Here is a 19,309-nt window from a genome sequence, read left to right on the forward strand (position 1 = left end):
TTAAATTGAATAGTCTCAGATGAAATTCACAATTTCTAGTCTCCCAGAGTACTTGTTGGTTGCAATAGAAAGAGTTGATTTTCAGGTAAAACAACACCTTACCTGTATCTGGATTTCATTATGACATCCAATGCAAAACTCAAAATGCATCTCTACATATGGAGGTGGAAAGTGTTAAGTACAGGCTATGACTATGAGCCTCTTGATACCTAAAGGCCTTTAACTTCATAAAGCATAGCACTGCCCTTGAAAGTAAAGCTGATCATTTTCTTACATTTTACATTTGGAGCCTTCTGTTTCATCATTTTAATTTCATTTGCTCGCTAACTCCTAATCCCTCAAATTAACCCTGCTGTGCTGCTTCCGGCATTGCTGAGCTTCTGAACTGGCCTTTTCTTGTGGTTACTGCACTGAACTCTTCTCTAACCTTTGTCATTTTAATTTATTAAGTTAAATTAACCTTTAATTCTTATGTTTTCTATATTTGACCTAATTTTTTTTCTTTTTTATCTATTTTTTCTCTTTCTGTCTCTGCCCTCTCTCCTCCTCCTCCTTCCCTCTTCCCTTCCTGTGTCTGTCGTCATACATGTCACCCTGGACGTCACTGGACATCCCCACTGCCACATGCACCAATATTTGTTTTAAAACAACCACATCCCCCTGGGGAATCATTGTTTGACACCTGCAGCAACCTTGGGCGGCTCCTCAGCCTCGTATACCTTTGTCTCATTGCTTCTCTCTGCAGTGACTCTTCTTTTGCTCTGTTAGAGACTTGGGGGTTTGGAGGGTCAGGTGGGGAATCAAATTTGCTTACAACCTCAATTCTTACCAAGGCATGAAAATGGATAATACCCTCTTTGGAAGACCATGTCAGTACAACACCCACGACAAACACAAACAAGTATTCTGTTTGGAAGATGAAGGTTTTGCAATAAGGGAAAAGGTTTATACCCAGGAATTTTACCATTAAGAGATTATGTGTTGCTTATAATGAATCTGTCCCCTTCTTAATATATGTAAAAAAAATCTATCATTAACCCCTTTAAAAAGAAATCATATGAAAGTACAATATTTAAAACAATTTTGTGCTGGTCTATATAAATTCTTGCATATCTGTTATTGATTACATATTTTCTCACACAAATAATGTTGCAAGAAGTTTTCCAAGGTCTTTTTAAAACTTGCAACAGATTTTTTTTTGAACCACCATAGCTTCCCTTCTTGTTTCCCAAGTGATCCCTAATTCCTTTCCACAATAAGTAGTTGGTTTTCTTTTCTTTAAGTGTCAGTTACAAGAGAACAGACTTTGGGGGGGGGGTCACCTGAGCATACTGCTAACTTGATGAGGTAAATTAAGTCATCTGTCTGCCCATATAGCAAAGACTGAGTTGGATGGACTAGACATGGAAGAAAGTTGATGAAACTCTCTGAGAAGCTGCCCCGGCTTGGGGTCTAGAAGCAAAACTATAGACAGGGTTCCAGCTGTGATTTTCTCACAGAAGTTTTGTAAAGTGCTTATCCAATGTTCTGGGTGACTGTCCCCTGCTTCATGTCATGGAATAATAGAGAGCAACAGTATTTGAGGGGTTATTGTCCATCAGTGACTCATGGCTTTCAATGCAAGCTTAAATCTCCCAGCCTAGCTATCTATAGCTGTTCTAACCTACCAATGAAGCATCCCACTCCTCTAAAGAACTGGGAGGAATCCTGACTCCAAGAGTCCTCAACCCAAGTGTGATAATCACAGATAAACAGATTAGTAGCCAGACAACCTTTCCTAAGCAAACCCATGCTATTTCAAGCTGCGCTTAAGCACTCGAGTGAAGTTTTTTGTTTTGTTTTTTATTTCTAATGTTCTCTCACACAGTAGTATGACAGGGAACATGTCTACCTTGGCCCTCCCTCCTGCTGGGAAGTGTGCTTTTCTCCTAATGCCCTGGAGAGAAGGCAGGAAGAAAATCAAATGATGCTTATGGGTTAAACTGTAAAAATGACCCCCTGAAAGGGAGGCTTGTTCAGTATTTTCAGTACTTCTGTTTAATAAAACTCCTCCCATTATGACCAAATCTCCACATGTTGGTTTAGCTCATCTCTAAACATCTCCACATGAAAACATGGATTATTATTCAGAGTGCAGACAGGCTTGCAAACAGAAATGTAAAAAGGTTACAGTCCTATAGTTAAGGGTCTGTTGGAGCCATTTCTAAGTCACTAGCAAGATGAGAGCTGGTTGTTAAATTGTCAGTGTGAGCAATGAAATCAGCAAATGCTACCAAAAAAGGACTTGATTTATTGTTTTGTTGATTGTCCAGACTTCACAAAATCATGGAGGAAATGTTTAAAATACAAATTAAAAATATATCTTGATTTGGGACAGCTGCTTGTTCAACATTTACCAGCACAATTCTGTCTATTTGCAGTACAAATTCATGTTTGCAAAAACAGATGTGCACATATAAGAACTCACACACCAGTTACTCCTAGGCCACCCCTGCTCATGGGTGCTATTTACAAATGTGTGCAGACACATGTTCACTATCCCTCCAGACAGTTAGGAGCTGCTTAATCCACATGGGTTGCATCACATTCTAGGCCAATAACAAATCTAAAACCATCTGAATGGGTCATCACTATAGATACACATGCAGAATCTTGGGAGTGAACTGATAGTTGTGCACAATTCAAAGATACTTTCCAGGGTGGGAAGAAAGCATCATTTCTTCCATTATGGGCATGGAAGGAAATGTTCATTCTCAAAACCAGTTGCCTACTTAGCTGCGGGAGTTATGGATGCAGCTGTTTCTCCAGGTACCTCTGACAGTAGAGAGCCTTTGGTTCCTTTGAATAAATTAAGTGTTGAGAGAAGAACTTGCCTCCCATTGCCATCCTGGGGAATCCAGGCAGAACCTTGTCTGAAAAGACTGCAGGGTCAAGCCTATAAGCCTATTCAAACCAGCATATATAATCTCACTGGAGCCCTGTACCAGAAGCTGTCATCTTTAGAGCACATTCAGCAGTCCCCTCAAACACATATACCCCCTTGGTGAAAGCACTAGCTTCCCACAGTAGCACACCTGCCACCCACCCTGCAAAAAGTCCTTGGGACCACTGTCTCCCAGGGAGCACTGCAGTAATGGGTGCTTTCCTTCCCGCTGTGCAGCCTCTGCCTTTGCTTTCTGCAGCAGGGCTGAATACACTAGACAAACCCCATATTCCCCATGCTCACTCTTGGAATATTTATACAGTAGGTTTGGATCACGTTTTTCTACTAACAAGAAATGCTAATGTTGATGTGTAGATAATCAGTGAGGCCTTTATAAAAGTTTACACCTTTGCATTATTAAAAAGAAATAACAATTCATGTGAACTGCCCAGTGTGTTTTGAGTTTATTTTGGAGCTGTGTCTTCTAGAGAGTTTCATTAGTTCCTTGGTCTTCTTCATGTATAACTGGATTCCTGGATCGCTGGATAATACCAAGATTATTGTTTAAATTGAACCTTATTTATAACCTGGGTGAAGCTCTGTCCAAAAGGACAGCCAATAAAAAGACTATCATTAATGGCTAGATATACCAATGGTTTCCTGGGCCTCTTCTAGTTCCTGACGGGAAAGAAAAATGTTGATGCCTTTACAACACTGGGAAGTGAAAGCTTCTAGCCACCCAGAAGACCAAATTTCAAAACTTCATAGATCATTTTTCCACCGTGACAGAAGTCTAACAAAGCAAACCAACTCCTCCCCACCATTGTTAAGGACTCCTCTGTTCCAAGCCTGCAGCCTAATCAGTATGATTTTCCACCCAAATTAGCAGAAAGAATTTATAATGGAGGCAAAATAGAAACTCTCAGGTTCCAGGCTTTGGGCTAAAGTCATTCTGCCTGAGTGAGGATGGGACTACGATTCACAGCCCTATACCTAACTACTAGCAGTTGTATCACTTGCACTAATGTAACAAACCTTCAACATCCTGAGTCTAAGGAAGAAATAATAAGCTTGGTCAGTGCACCTTCAGGTCCTATTGTCATCAGCTTTGATGACTTAGAGAAGTTAATGAAGATATATATTCATGAATTAATTTAGAGAAATAGAATACTCTTCTTCTAGACAACAACCCCTAACAGATAAGAGGTCCTGGGCCATCTAATACTGATACTGGAGCACAATTCTAAACTCTTCAGTTAGTAGGGAATTCAGAAAAGGAGGATTCTTTAGATTTCTCCTAACACTTAGACTTCACAAAGCTTCATGAAGTAAAACTTGGAGGGGAGACTACAATGAGATGGATCTAGTATTTTCATTCTTTTATAAGATCTTGCATAGGACAAGCTTTCTTCTGTCTAGCATTTGTAGAATCTACATTCTCCTGAGACCATAACCATAAAGTGTTTCATTGGCAAGCCTGGCGTCTTCAATACCTAGATCTTCTCACTATTAGAACTTCACAAGTGCTCCCTCATTCTCCAGCTGAAATAGTTTAGCCCCTCCTTTAAAAGACTTGCTGCACTCACATGTTGCCACCAAAATTCATGTTGGACCTTAGCCTCAGGTCCAGAGAGTAGGGAAGATCTGCAGTGTCAGAATCTGCCTTTGGGGACTTTGAAAATAACTGACAGAGACTTTTGAAATTTTTGGAATTAATCAGAAAATTTGGAACTTTGAGAATTAATCAGTAAAAATTTTTTTAAGTATCTGCTATGTGCCAGCCACTGAGCTAAGCACTGCATATACAAAAAGCCGCAAAGACAGTCCCTACCCTCAATGAGCTTACAATCTGATGGGGAGACAATATGGGAACAAATACAGACAAAGCAAGGTATATATAAAATAAACAAAATCAAGAGGGAAGGCACTAGAGTTAAAAGGGGTTGGCATAAACTTTCTGGAGAATGCAGGATTTTAGGTGTGAAGTCAATAGAAAGCATTTCTGATCAGTGCGATAATTATGGAAAATGCTCAAAGCAGAGAACTAGAGACCAGCATCACTGGATGGACGAGGATCTACAGTCAGAAGATTGTAAATGTAGGAGGCGAGGTTTTAAAAGTGCTTTGAATAGTGGACAGCATTTTGTGATTGATCTTAGAGGTAATACTGAGCCTTTGGAATTTATTTAGTAGGGAGGAGACAGAGGTGACATGATTGGACTTGTGCTTTAGGAAAAGCACTTTACTGGCCTAATGGAGATTGGATTAGAGTGTGGAGAGGTATGAAGCAGACAGACCCACCAGTAAGCTAATTGTAATAGAGTGTGAATTGATGCAGGCTTGCACTACAAGGAATAGGGGCAATGTCAGAGGAGAAAAGTGGGCATATTTGGGAGATATTTCAAAGGTAAAATTTAAAGACTGGATAAGAGGGTGGGGAAGTGATGAGTCTAGGATAAATCCTAAATTGACAACCTGAGGAATTGGGAGAATGGTGTTGAAGGTAGGAGTGAGGGACAATATAAAGGGGAAATATAAGTTCTGTTTTGCATGTACTGAGTTAAAATATATATATATTGGACATTGAGTTTGAGATGTCTGAAAGGCAAGATCAGAGGAAGGAAGGGAGATTGGGAAAGGAAGGCTAGATCTGGAAGTCATTGGCAGCATAGAAGTGGTAATTAAATCCATGAGATAAGATCACCAAGCGAAATAGCATAGGAGAAGAGAAGAGGGCTTGAGACAGAATCTTGTGAGAGACCTATATTTAGAGGACATGACCTGGCTCATAAGGAGCAGAGGAATGGTCAGATAGGTAGGGGGAAAACTAGGAGATAGAAGAAAACCTGGAGAGAAGAGAATATCAAGGAAGAGAGAGTGATCAACAACGTTAAAGGCTGCAGAGGTCAAGGAGAATGAGGATTGAGAAAAGGCCACTGAAGTTGGCCACTAAGAGATCATTGGTAATTTTGGAGAGGACAGTTGCAGTAGAATAATAATAAGTTTGGAAGTCAGATTATAAGATGTTAAGAAAAGAGAAAGAGGAAATAAAAGTGGAGACATCTTTTGTAGATGATCTTTTTGAAGAATTCAGTTACAAAGGGCAGAAGAGAAATAGGATAATAGTTAATAGTTAATAAAAATTGAAGGTTTTTTTTCAGGATAGGAAAGACATGGGCATGTTTGTAGATAGTAGAAAATGAAATATTTTTTAAAAAGTGAAAGTTGGAGATGGGAGGAGTGTGGTTTGTTGGGTAGAATTTGTTGGAGGAAATGGGATGGAATTATGTGAGTTAGGCGTGAAGGAGAAGACAGTGGCAGAAGATATCTGAATAATAAGAGATGAGGAAGTGGGGAGAAGAAGGAGCTCATGGCAAATGACCTCAATTTTTTTTTTTTTGGTTATTATAAGGCAAAATTCCCAGCTGAAAGGATTGGGGGAGGGAACCACAGGAGGTTTGAAGAGGGAAGAAAAAGTTTGGAAGAACCATTGTGGAGAGTGGGATAATGGGTTGATAAGGTAAGTATAATAGGATTTGCCGAGCATTGGAGTCCATTTGAGGCTGTGAACCATAACTTTGTAGTGGCCTGATCAAAATGGTTGTGTGATTTTCCCCATTTTTATTCAGCAGCACATGTATAGGAGGAAAGGCAGTGAATGGTGGGGCTAATCCAAGGCTATAGTGTGGCAGGGTATAATCAGTGATATGATAAGGAGATTGGGGATTTAAGAGAAAAGGACAATGTGGAATTAAATTAGTTCCTCCAAGAGTCAAGATAGAGAAAAGAAGAGAGATTAACTGGTACAGGGATGGCCTGGGAGAGAAATGAAGGCCCATGGATCAGAGGTCACAATGTGGATAAAGAGTGGGATTTTGTATTAGAAAACAGAAGTCAAGTGAAAAGCCAATATCATGGTTAGATAAGGAGATTTTGAAATTTTTTAACATGGAGGTGGTACTTATACGAGTAATAGCAAGATCAAGATTATGGCCATCTTTATGTATGGCTCAGATGGGTTGGAGAAGAACCTCAATCAAGGAACTGAGTGACTAAGATGTTTGAGGGAGAGTTATTATGTGTTAAACCCCTAGTATGAGGACAGTAGTTAGAGAAGAGAGAAAAATGGAATCATGTACTGAGCTTATTGAGGAAGGAGGGGAATAATTATTGGGGGCTGTAGACAATAGTTAACAGGTATTTTTTCTTCAATATTAATAGGCCATATAGTATAATGAATAGAGAGTCAGCCTCAAAGCCAAGAAGACAGAAGTCCTGTTCCTTATACACACTGGTTGTTCACATAGAAGTTACTTTAATCTCTCAGCACTCTAGACTAAAGATGTCTAATATGGGCCAGCAACACACTCTAATTTGGCCTAACCAGATTAATATGTAATTGGAAAATATTTAACAAAATATATAAGCACACACTAAAACATTCATTAAATTTTAAATCTAAGTCGATATATGGTTTTCAGAGATCCTTAAGAAGGGTTTAGTAACTTCTATTTCTATTTGAGTTTGCTATCACTGTTCTAGACCATAAGCTAGAGAAAAGGTACTGACCTGCATTGGTAGAATTTTCTCATCCAGGAGTACCCTATAATCAGTGAAATAAGTCCAGTTCTTATCCCTTGTCTAATATCAACAGGGAAATTCCTCTTCAAGTAACCATCATAACAGAGACTGAGCTCAATGGGTCATTACACATGGGCGGTGAATAGCATTTACTGTTTCAGTACTAGAATATAATTTTTCAAATAATCTCTTTTCAAAGCTACGTTACCCAGTTAAGATGATGTTCATTTTTTGAACTCTGGAATTGATGGATGGTACAAATAAATACATATAATAGACATTCCCTCCTCATCTGTCCAACAACCACAAGGGGGGAGAAAAGAGAAAAATGTGTATACCAAATCCTTATCTTCCAAGTAGTTTTTCTTTTTTCTTCAATAAATGATGTTGTATCTGGCACCTGGGGCTTCTGTCTAAGCTGAATATTTGGTATTAATAGTAGCCAGTCACTTAGCGCTCCATCCCCTAAGTGTCCCCCTACTAATAGAAAAATAGCCCAAGCTCAGGATGGTTTTCACATACAAAGAAATATAACAGTACTTACCTAAGAACAAATGGGTGGGTTATACACTATTATTCTCTTATTTAGATTAGAGATGGGTTTGAGAGTAAATGGGAAATAAGGACATGGAAGAAATAACTGAAAATATTCTTAAAACTACCAAAAAAATTTTCACTAATAAAGTGTTAAAGAGGGCAAAAGGCAAAGAATACCCTCTCAACTGCAACAAAAATCATAAGGGCATCAACATCTGTGATACTGGCCCTGGAAGCCTAGTAAATGGAGTGACCCTGAAAGATTTTTTAACCAGTCTTTCTTTGGCATGTGAGGGAAAGGATGGGATTGGGGAGGAGAAAAAATGGGATTGGGGAGGAGAAAAAATTTCTGGAAATAAAGAGAAAGGCAGGCTTTATAGTTGTACCCAGAAGAAAACACAGTGATACCAGCTGTATTTCCAAAGACCTCACACATTTGCCTACAGCTGTAAGATTAAGAATCAGGTTGTATGTGGAGCTCCCCTTCATCATAGAATTTGGTTTCTCACCAATATCCTTAAGGAATATTTCTAGGGAAATTGGCTTGTGGGCCATATGAAAGTTCAATTTTTGAAGTGAGGAAAAGTAATGTGACTGTCCACAAATAAACCATTTGCAGAGTCAGAGTAGAGGAGTCTGCCATGAACTGAATAGTCCTCTCAGGAATTCTGACTACATTAAAAGGGGAAGATATATGACCCAACCTCTGGTGCCAAGGACCATGGACTGTGTTCATTTCATTACCCTATGTGATAGATGGGGCTGGAATACTGCTAGGGATATTGGCACAAGTCTGAAGAGATATAATGGGTTAGGGTGCTGATTGAAGCAAGGGCCATGGCAATATTTGCAACTGGTAGTCAGTTCCTGGCCAGTGTCCTGCTTAGCTCTCACCTCCAAGGACTGAGGATGTGAGTAGCTACCTTCAGATATCTGAAGGGATGTCAAGTGGGAAAGGATTTTAAAAATGTATTTCTGCTTAGCTCTGTGGGAAAAAGTAAATAACAAGTGGCAGAGAAAGGCAGTTTTCAATTTAATATCAGGAACTAGAATTAGAACTATCCAAAAGTGAAACATACAGATTTATGAGATAATGGGTTCCCCATCATTGGAAATCTTCACACAAAGGGTGAATTTTATAGTTTGATTGGATATATTCTGAGTAAACTTACAACTTTTCTATTCTTTGAAGCTATGAATCAGTAGGGATAAGGAAGAGAAGTTTGTAGCCACAATCTTTCCAGGAAAAAAAAAAAAGTTATTTTCTTCCTTAGAAAGGAGTTTCTATGTCTCTGAATTCTATCATCCTTTTCTGCCCATTACCCTTTATTCAAAATCAACTTATATGGTCTTCATTCTTTACATATAATCAACTCATTTCTTAAATAGAGTCAGGTTGAAATTGGGCATGATGGCAAGACTTTCCCAGGTACTGATATAGTAGCATTGTCAAAAAGATGGGTGTGAGAAAGTCAGGAGAGAGATGACTTCAGAGGTAAAAGACAGGGACTTCTTTGATGACATCTAAGAGCTCTGAAGAGTTTGGAATTCAATTCACCATAAATTCATTAAGTACTTAATGCATTCAAAGAAGCACTGGACTACTTGTTGGGGGCACAAAAGCAAAAACAAAAGTTCTAGCCCTTGAAGTTTTCTTTCTACCAGAGTTTTTTTTTTCTATAACATATGCAAGGATAAGCAAATATTATATAGAGATATTTACAGATATAATGACATTCCTGTCATGATACTCTGATTCCAGTCTCTGACTGTGTGACCCTCCTGAGCAAGAACCCCAGTCACCTCTCTAATACTGTATATCTCTACAATGATGAAGTTAATGGGTCCAGTCAAAAATAAAACAGATGAATAATACAAAATAATTTCAAGAGGTAACAACTGGAACAATAAAAGGCAGACTATGGCAGATGGGAGTTGAATGGTGCTTTTAAGGGATTACAAAAAAGCAAGATGAGGAGGGAAATGAATGCCAAGTAGTATGAGAGCCTTTTGGAAAACAGATTCATTGGAGGTAAGCCTAGCCAAATCTAGGAGTGTCTGTGAATGAATGAGGTGCATGAGTGAGGGGTCATCCACTAAGGCATGTATATTTTGTCTGATGGGGGCATGTGCTTCCATCTGTGTGCGAACATGGAATCTGAGCCAAGCCAAGCCTGAGTTCACAAATGGTGAGTATTCACAGAACCCTCACTGCCTCTATCCCTTCCCCTCAAACCCTGAGACCTTGGAAACCACACTGTCTGGAAAAAGCTACTTAGATTGCTCAAGTCCTCATGTCCCCGGATATGGATGACCAGAACTTGAGCCAAAGCAAACCCTAGCTACTGAATCCTCTGAGTTTTTCCTAAAGAGAAGGGATGAATTATTGTGAGAAACAGTTAAACCCAAGGGATTGAATGGCACTCACAGGAAGAGGTCCTAAAGAAATGCCCTCTCTGGCCCTCAGCAGATTCCACTTTGCACAAAGTGCTCCCACAGGGTGAACAAACAGATGCCCTAAGGATTAAGCCAACAGGCTCAATGTTATGCTCCTTGGCGCACAGTCCATCCTAAGGCTACTGAACTATGGAAAAGTATGGACTCTGTCTGAGGGCTTATACTGAGAACAGTTCCTGTGGTTTTAACCAAAGATAACAGTGGGAGAAGGTGAGTGAGATTGGTTGGAGGAAATAGAGCAAATTAGGAGATATGGCTTCTGATCCCATCTCTACTCCCAAATAGTTAGGTCCCATTGAATCTCAACCTTGCCATTTTGACCTCCCTGGCACGTGATAAGAAGGAGGTAATGATGTCTAACTATCTAATACCTAATAGAGGTCAAAGGTACCACTGGAAGTCGGTATCCTATATTTATCATACAGATCCTACCAGGACTGATTTTCAGGGTTGCAGGGCATTTGGTTTTCACCATCCATTAACCATCAGCCATTATTTTTTTCTTTTTCCACCTCTTGATTGGTCTCTAAAGCCAATGGTAGCCCCACCACCAGCCTGGGCACCGGTGCCATTGTGGGCATCCTCATTGTTATCTTTGTCCTCCTCTTGGTGGCTGTGGACATCACCTGCTACTTCCTGAACAAGTGTGGCTTGCTCATGTGCATTGCTGTCAACCTGTGTGGAAAAGCTGGCCCAGGAGCCAAAGGAAAAGATATGGAGGAAGGCAAAGCTGCATTCTCGTGAGTACCCAGAGCCACCCTGGCAGAGAGCTTTGACTATGACAAGGGCTTTCCTTCTTAGAATAAGTCACCCCTCTCTCCTGACCTCAATTTTTCCTGTAGAAAAAGTGGAGTGAAGAAGCCTTGTTCCAGACCCATCTCAGAATGTTAAAATGGAAATGACTTCCCCATTTATCAGATGAGGAAACCGAGCCCCAGGTTAGGTATCAAGTGATATCTAATGTCATACAGCTGGTAACCAGCAGAGGCTACCCAGGTCTGAGAAAGAGCATAAAGAGAAAAGATTGTGGAGAAGCCAAAGAGAATGTAGCCTTTGCCAGCCATTGATCACATTTCTCTTGAGAGAAGGAATCTTTTCCAACAGCAGGAATCCCATGCTGCCCCTCTTCCCAGAAAGTTAGAAAGACTCATTAGATTAGGCTGGGGGCAGAGAAGGAGGGACTTTGGGATCCCACTAGCTCATTTTCAGGAGAGAAACTCAATTCCCTGTAGCTGTAACAAGTCTCTTCGTCAGAAGCTCTCCTTGGGTTGGTGCCTTGGGATCTAGCTGGCAATCTCTCTCTCTCTACAGGAAGGATGAATCCAAGGAGCCCATAGTAGAGGTGCGGACAGAAGAGGAACGGACCCCAAACCATGATGGAGGGAAACACACAGAGCCAAATGAGACCACGCCACTGACAGAGCCAGAGTATGTGGGCTAGGGAGCTGGGAACATGGGTGGGGTCTGGGTTTCCAATGCAGGACCACAAATCTTCCTAATTTCCTGCTCTTCACCCATCCCTCACCACATCTCCTGGGTACACTAGAAACCAATTCTCACTAAATTGGAAGTTAATCCCTTTTAACTTAAAGAGCAATTTGGTTGAGAAAACCTCCCTACCTAGAGTCAAATCTGACCCTTCCCCCCATTCTCCTGAGGAGAATGATCTCTCAGGAAAATGTGAGAAGGTTAATTGAGAAAACCAGCAGCCCATTGCTCTGGGAGTAGGGAGAGCCTCTCCAATGTGGGGTGCCTCAGTCAATCAAATATTTGAGCACCTGCTATGTTGGATGCATTGTGCTAGGCCCTGGAAATACAAAGGCCAGGATGAAATCACTCCTACTCTCAGGGAACTTACATTCTATTAACAGAGACCCCCCTGTCAATAAACACGTATATGCAAAATGAACGCAAGGTAATTTGTAGGGTAGCACTTGAACCGAATCTTGGAGGAAATTTCGCCTGCTTTTCTGGACCGAGACAGTTGTAGATCCCATTATAGCCTAGAAAAATGAACACTCAAGATGATGATCCATGTGGCTGCCTATGGGGTGTTTGAGATCCCATTAGGCTAAATGGAATTTGGTTTCAAGGGCTGTAAAACTGTCCTCGACGTGGGCCATTAGGGGTTTTCCTGGTTTACTCCGATTCCAACATCGGACTGATTTTTTTCCAATCAATGATAGAGGTATCTGATGTGCTGCTGTGCTGCCTTCTCCCTGTCCCCCCCCCCCGTTCTCTAGCGGACCCCGACTCACAGCTTTCAGGGCTAGTGCTTGCGGAGCGTTCTTGGGGCGACGCAGATCACTCCGGGTGTAGAAAGTAGCGAGAGCGAGCCTAGTGTGCCTGCAGGGGCCGGCAGGCTCAGGAGCAGGGAAGAGCCCGAGGCCGACTTCTCCACCAGGCCAGGGAACCGCAGGCCCCTGTCGTCTCTCTGTTTCTCCCCTTGCGGGGGTCGCTTCCTCTCTGGCTCTCCTTGTCGTGTGTGTGCGTGTGTGTGTGTGACAGCATGCTCCGCGCCCCCGCCCCTCTCTCCTAGGCTTGGGCGCTGCTTGCCTGCTCTTCTGTCACGTCTCAGTCTCTTCTCTTCTACTTCCTGTCCTCCCCACAGGCTGCCAGCTGACACCACAGCCACTGTTGAGGACATGCTGCCTTCTGTCACCACCATCACCACTAACTCTGACACTATCACCGAAACCTTTGCCACTGCTCAGAACAGCCCCACCAGTGAGACCACAACCCTGACTTCTAGCATTGCCCCTCCAGCCACAGCCATGCCGGATTCCAATTCAGTGCCCGCTGGCCAGGCCACGCCCTCTAAGGGCCCAGTAGTGTCCGCCTCCTCCCCGCCACCTGCGCCCGCCCCCAAAGTCGCCCCCCTCGTTGACCTGAGCGATACCCCGACCTCAGCTCCTGCAGCTAGCAATTTGTCGACTAGTGTCCTGGCCACCCAGGGGGCCGTCCTCAGCCCCAGCGCCCCCACCAATGTGGTCGAGGCCTCCAAGACTCCTCCTGGGAATAAGGCTGTTCCTACTCCCACCCCGACCAATTCCACTAGTCCCCTGGCTGCTGTCTCAGAGCCCGCCCAGGCCAAACAGGAGCCAGCTGCCACCAAAGGCCCAGACCCGGAGCCCGCTCCGCCCAGCGCGGTGAAGAGCCCGACAGAGGCAGCCACGACCCTCACTAGCCCGAAGAGTGAAGCTGCCTCCGTCAACACTGCAAAACCCGCCCAGGGCGAGGACTTTAAAATGGACGAAGGGACCTTCAAGACCCCAGAGATTGACCTTGCAAAGGATGTCTTTGCAGCCCTGGGTTCTCCTGCTCCTGCCCCCGCAGCGAGTGGGCAAGCCCCTGAGCTTGCTTCTTCCCCTGCAGACAACTCTCTGTCACCTGCACCAACAAAGACCGAGTATGGCCTCTCTTAATCTGCTGTCGATTGTGGTGTTGTGCGTTGGTGCTGTACTGTGTCCTCCTTGTTAGATGTGCCTTTCACTGACTTTGGTGTTCTCTCAGTCCATCAGGGGAGGGGGAGAAGGAAACAGCTAGCTAGCTCACAGAGGATTGATTCAGGCGAAGGGTGTTCAGGAAAGAGATGGGGAGGCCCCAGAGAGCAGCCACTTGGTCACTAATTAGGCCACATTAATTACGTTTTGCCTCTAAATTTTTGAAAGCAGCTTCTCTTTTTCCTGCATGGGGAAGGGATACCCTGACAAGAAGGTTCTCACTTCACTTCCACCCTCTGGGGAAGCAAAATGAGATTCTCTGGCAGATTACACAGGGCCCTGGGAGGAAACAAGAGGTTGTTATCTCCTGGGTACCCAACCAGAAGCCACACTAATAAAGGGGAAAAGGCCGAGAACATTCAGATATCTCCTTTTTTTTTTTTCCAAGAGCCTAATTTCATCTCTACCAGGCCAGAGCTCTTCCTCCCATACCTGCTTCTCTGGGGGTGGACCATTATAAGGTGACTTAAGGCTGAGCATTAATGGAGCCATTGTGTACCCGGGAGAGCTTTTTTCCCCACAGACAGCTTATGTGCTGGATAATTAGTCACGTCGAGGCCATGGCAGAATCCTGCCCCAGGACCACAGTTAGGTCCTGCTCCTAGTGCCTTTTAGATCTTCCAAGGTCTACAAACCTCCTGCCTCATGTAGCTCCTTTGCCCTTGAGAGCATGGGAACTTTCATTCTCCCCTTGAAGAGATCCCTATAGTGAGCAGCTAGTGTTACAAACACAGGCTGCACCTGTGAACCCTACAACCCAGTTCCTAAGAGCTGAGCATCTTAGTGTGCAGGAATCCAGTGGCCCAAGGCACTCATTCCAAACCAGGGCCTCCCAGGAACACACAGCAGCACCACAGGTGCCAGTGGTCCAGGAAAGCCTCCGAAGGAGTCCTTAACATCATCATGGTGTTCTTAACTATGCTAAGATTCCTGGCAAACAGTATCCTCTGGAGTCTTCATTTTGAGTTCCCTTATACCCATGGGTGCAAAGCCAGGATTACTGCATCTTTACCTGCCCTAAGGCTTAGGATTGGCAGCTGTATGAGACCAGATAAACAGTCTAAAAAATGGGCTGCATTTGCCCCTCTTTTCACCTGTTCCTAAGCTTAGAGTCTCAACAGGATAGGGGCCACTCCTCAAACTGGAACTTCCTAGGAAGACCTGGCTACCTGCTAAGGGGGAAGGGGACTGCCTGAGTTTACACTGACCAGTTCTGTTTTCTCAACTTTCTGCAGGAAAGCCCCAGTAGAAGCAAAGTCTGCACCCCAGGAGACAGAAACCCAGCCAGCTCCAGCAGAAGTCAAGACGGTCCCCAACGAAGCCACACAAACAAATGGAAATGAGAGCAAAGCGTGATCAGTGATGGGAAATTAAAACGCAAACATCAAATTAAAAAGTGACAGAACCACTTCCCCGGAACATTTCTAGCATCACGCTCGTGTGCACACGCACACACACACACACACACACACACACACATATTCACACACACATTCACACATACACTCACACTCACACATATCTCATTCCTCTAGTGTCTTTTGCCTTTAAAAAAAAATCAAAAAAATCATACAAATAAGTAAACAAATTGGGATCTCCTTTTTGTAGGTTTGTTAAAAGGATCCCTTTGTTGTGTACTCACTTGTAAGGAAATTTAAAAGAAAAAAAAAAAGGTTGAGCCCACAGCCAAACTAGGACACTCCGTTCCCTGAAATCATTAACAAAACAATCAGACAACAAAAAACCCCACCGAGTTAAGAATCTAGGAAGCTCAGAACAAATCTAGGTTTAGGAAGACAATACTTTGCTTTCTCGGATTTAGCACCGAGCAGCTTCAGAGAAGTACTTTCTTCAGGCACGATGACTAACCGAATGAACAAAGTCCACAATTTATTTTTATACTTTTCAGTCGAGTTTGAACTATGTAAAGCCTCATAAATAAGTTATAATTTCTGTTCACTTTGTATTTGTTCAGTATGCAAAGTGTGTCACCCTTTCTAGCTGAATTCAGTTCCCACGTAGACTCGTTTTGTAGGAAGAATGCCAAATTGCAGCTTCTGGGGGTAGATTTCAATTTGCAGTATTCAGACTTCTTTTTTTTCTTTTCTTTTCTTTCTTTTTTCTTTTTTTTTTTTTTTGCCAACTTTATTTTTCAGTGTTTACAAATCAAGAAATGTTTGACTTTTTGTTTGCATTTCAATGTCCATATAAAATAGCTACCTTTTTCTTCTTTTTTTTTTTTTTTAAACATAATGGATACAGTCTAGAGGTAGTAAGTTCTTCACACACTTGCTTGACACAGGGAGACTTTTCAAAATCTGAATGTTGACAGTGGCTGTTCCCCATTCTGTTTTCTTCCTCTACCTTTGGCTAACCTGGGTAAAAACCAGATTTTCTCTGGCTCTTTGCTTTGGGTTGGGGCGGGGAGAGGTCTGCTTGCTGATTACCCACTAGCTACATTCAAGAGACAGACTGCTTTTCTAGGCATTCTGGCCCTTTTCTTGGATGATTCTCCCTAGGTTTTGCTAAGTGAGGCGGAGATTGTACAGTTGGGGCTGGTCTTGGCGAACACATTTTAACCCCAACCATTCCCCCTTTTTTTAGAAAGCCAAATGAAAAGGTATATGCAAACAATTACTTTTTAGCCCATAAATCTAGATTTGAGCGGAAGAGCGTGTATGCTTCAGGGAATTGGTGTCTTTTTTTGGAAATCTGTCGAAGTAAAGCAACATCGGCCTTCTGTTCACTTGGACAGCATCAGTGAGATCTGCTGTCCTGATTCACAATACAACTCTCCTGGATTAGGAACTGAGTGGGGGGGAAATACAGTGACTTTAAAAGGGGGTGGGAGGGAAGAAGGGTAAGACCAGCCCTTTGTATAGAAATTTTTCTTTTTTTTTTTCCTCATTCTACTTTAGAACTGCAAGCTTGTGCACTGTGGATGCGTGAATATTTTAGTGTGAAACGTGTTTTTGTCATAGTATTGAAATAAAACTTCAACATAGTTTGGTTGTGGAAGGTGTAGAAGATAGTTCAGAAAATTATTCAGGAAATAAAATAACTCTTAAAAGGAACAGAAGCCTTTAAACAAAGAAAATTAAATAATAATGATGGTGATTATAAGTAAACAAAAACCAATACTCCGGCATGCATTCCTTTCCTAAGGTATGATAAGGGAAGAGGTTAGGGTGGTGAGACTGTCAACTGAGCTTGTTCCATTAAAGCCACACTCTCCAGTGTACTCACAATTCTGTAGTCTAAACAATGGCAATGCTAGATTATGATTTCAAACTGTGAAAAACAATGGTCTTGTCATTTGCTAAATGTGGGGTGCTCTTTTTTTCAGTTGGGATGTGGGATTTATTTTTTGCATTTTTTTCAGCTCCTGGGGATGGAAATGGAGGCCCCTGTATGCACAACCCTGGCCTGTTCCTGTCACTAGGGCTTACATATGTTTTAAATGCATTGGCCTTCAGAAAATAATAATAGTAAAAGAAACATAAGATGTCCAGCACATTGAGAGAGTGGGGCTTGTGAGTCAAGAAAGTAAAAACCCAGAACTTCTCTGAGATCACAGGGGGGGATATGTTGTGCCACCAGAGTTATCCAAGGGAACCAATTCCCTCACCATATGAGGCTGATGGCTTCAGCCCACTTGGCCAATACCATTCTATACCTCATAGGTGATTACTAATTAAAGTGAGAAAGTGGAAGTCACATTCTGATGGCTAGGAATAGGTGGAAGCATATTTAGCACTCAACTGGCCTGCATTATCACCTCTGGTACAGGAGAACTGAGGTACCAGGGGCTCTGGATCTACCAACCATCAGCCCCATTAATGACAGCAGTCATGATCTGCTTCTCCCATTACACTTAGGTATGTCTCACCTCTCGAAGTTTCTTTTTTTGTTATTTTTTTCTCCTGTTCCTTTTTTACTATTTCCAAAAAGTCAGAGGGAGTTACTTTACTTCCATGGTATACATCTTTTTTAATGGAACAATTTAGTCTTTTTTTTAATCCTTTGAAGGAGGGACCAACTTTATCCATTTTTCAATGTATTTATACATGTGTAGGTGTATGCATATGTATTTATATAAACACTCATCAATGGGTCAAATTCTACCAGTGGAGCAATCACTCAACACCCCAGGCCACACAAATCCATAAAGGTGTATTGGAGTGTGCAGCTTGCAAAGTGGAACTATAATTTCACACTTTTCTATGGAGCCTTCCAAATCCCAGGTTTTCGCTCTAGGCTGTTTGGATAGTGGTTTTCAGACCTCCATTAACATCCCTACCCAGCATTCCCTACTTTGGGGGCCTTCTCTCTTGTTATAAAACTTTTTACCAAGTGAAACATTGACACCACCTTTATTTCCATTCTCACTGGTGTAAATACTGAGTACTAACTGAGAATTTTGACTTTGCATTCTGTCAGAATACTTGTGTTCAATAAAAATTAAAAAAAAATGTCTTTGCAGTCAAACTCTTGATTTCTTCTCTCCCATATAGAAAATAAATAAACAGCTCAGTTGTTTATGAGGGGGCTTAGTGAGACCCCATTTCTCACAGGTCCTTTTCTTAAAAGTTAGATATATTTTTCCCCTGGATGATAGTTTCTAATTCTTCTCCCACTTCTCAATAGTACTAATAGTTGACTTCCATTATAGCCACAAAGGGGATCAGAAAGTCATTTCTGCTAATTAGAATAATGATCTGCACTTGAATTTTAACAGTGAATTGGATGAAAGAACCTCTTTGTCTATCAACTAGTCCTCTACCCCAAATCCTATTTTGATTACCCCAAATTTATCCCCATTTACTCAACTAGACTTAGTAAGAAGAAGAAAAAAATGTTTTAGCTTGAAATTCTATGTAAGTGAGACTGAAGTACGGTTCCCTTTGGCAGAAACAGATGAGCTAATTTCTACCTTTTATGAAAGGTGATGATTTCTGGAGAAGCCAGAAATGTAGTCCACTTGTTTCTGGGATAGATTCTGACCCACCCTCCTGAACAGATAGACTGATAAAAGGATACCTGCATCAGCAAAGATTTTTGTACCATAAATGCCCAAGCTTCTGGTGATAGCCAGTAGATATTTTCCCTCCCAAACAGCAAAACTTAATTCAACAGCTATGGTCTTCGTGTTTCAAATTCCACTTATGGTTCTCTTACCTACAGAAAGGAAGGTATTTCTCTTCCAGAAGAACAAAAGAAAATTCCTTCTCAAGCATTATCTCTGGGATTTATTTGATTATTTCTGTGTCTCCCTAGTCCTTATCCTCTGAGTAAGATGCTCTCCTTT

The 19,309-nt window shown here is 42.0% G+C and overlaps 1 protein-coding gene across 20 annotated transcripts in view; it reads left to right on the forward strand.

Moving 5' to 3' along the window:
- NCAM1 (neural cell adhesion molecule 1) overlaps nt 1-18,473 on the forward strand; it is a 457,101-nt gene extending 438,628 nt beyond the window's left edge. For 8 of the 20 annotated variants that reach the window (XM_031961210.1, XM_031961211.1, XM_031961212.1 and 5 more), the window contains 3 exons: nt 11,031-11,238; nt 11,810-11,926; nt 15,237-18,473. In XM_031961210.1, coding sequence (XP_031817070.1) covers nt 11,031-11,238; nt 11,810-11,926; nt 15,237-15,357 — 446 coding nt within the window. In that variant the 3' untranslated portion in view covers nt 15,358-18,473. Of the gene's footprint in view, nt 1-688; nt 5,814-11,030; nt 11,239-11,809; nt 11,927-13,109; nt 13,908-15,236 lie in introns of those variants that run through there. The other 12 variants (XM_031961202.1, XM_031961205.1, XM_031961203.1 and 9 more) reach the window with 2 other exon arrangements.
- Nucleotides 18,474-19,309: the final 836 nt, after the last annotated feature.

This window comes from Sarcophilus harrisii, chromosome 3 (assembly GCF_902635505.1).
Source record: "Sarcophilus harrisii chromosome 3, mSarHar1.11, whole genome shotgun sequence".
In the NCBI taxonomy this organism is placed as follows: Eukaryota; Metazoa; Chordata; class Mammalia; order Dasyuromorphia; family Dasyuridae; genus Sarcophilus; species Sarcophilus harrisii.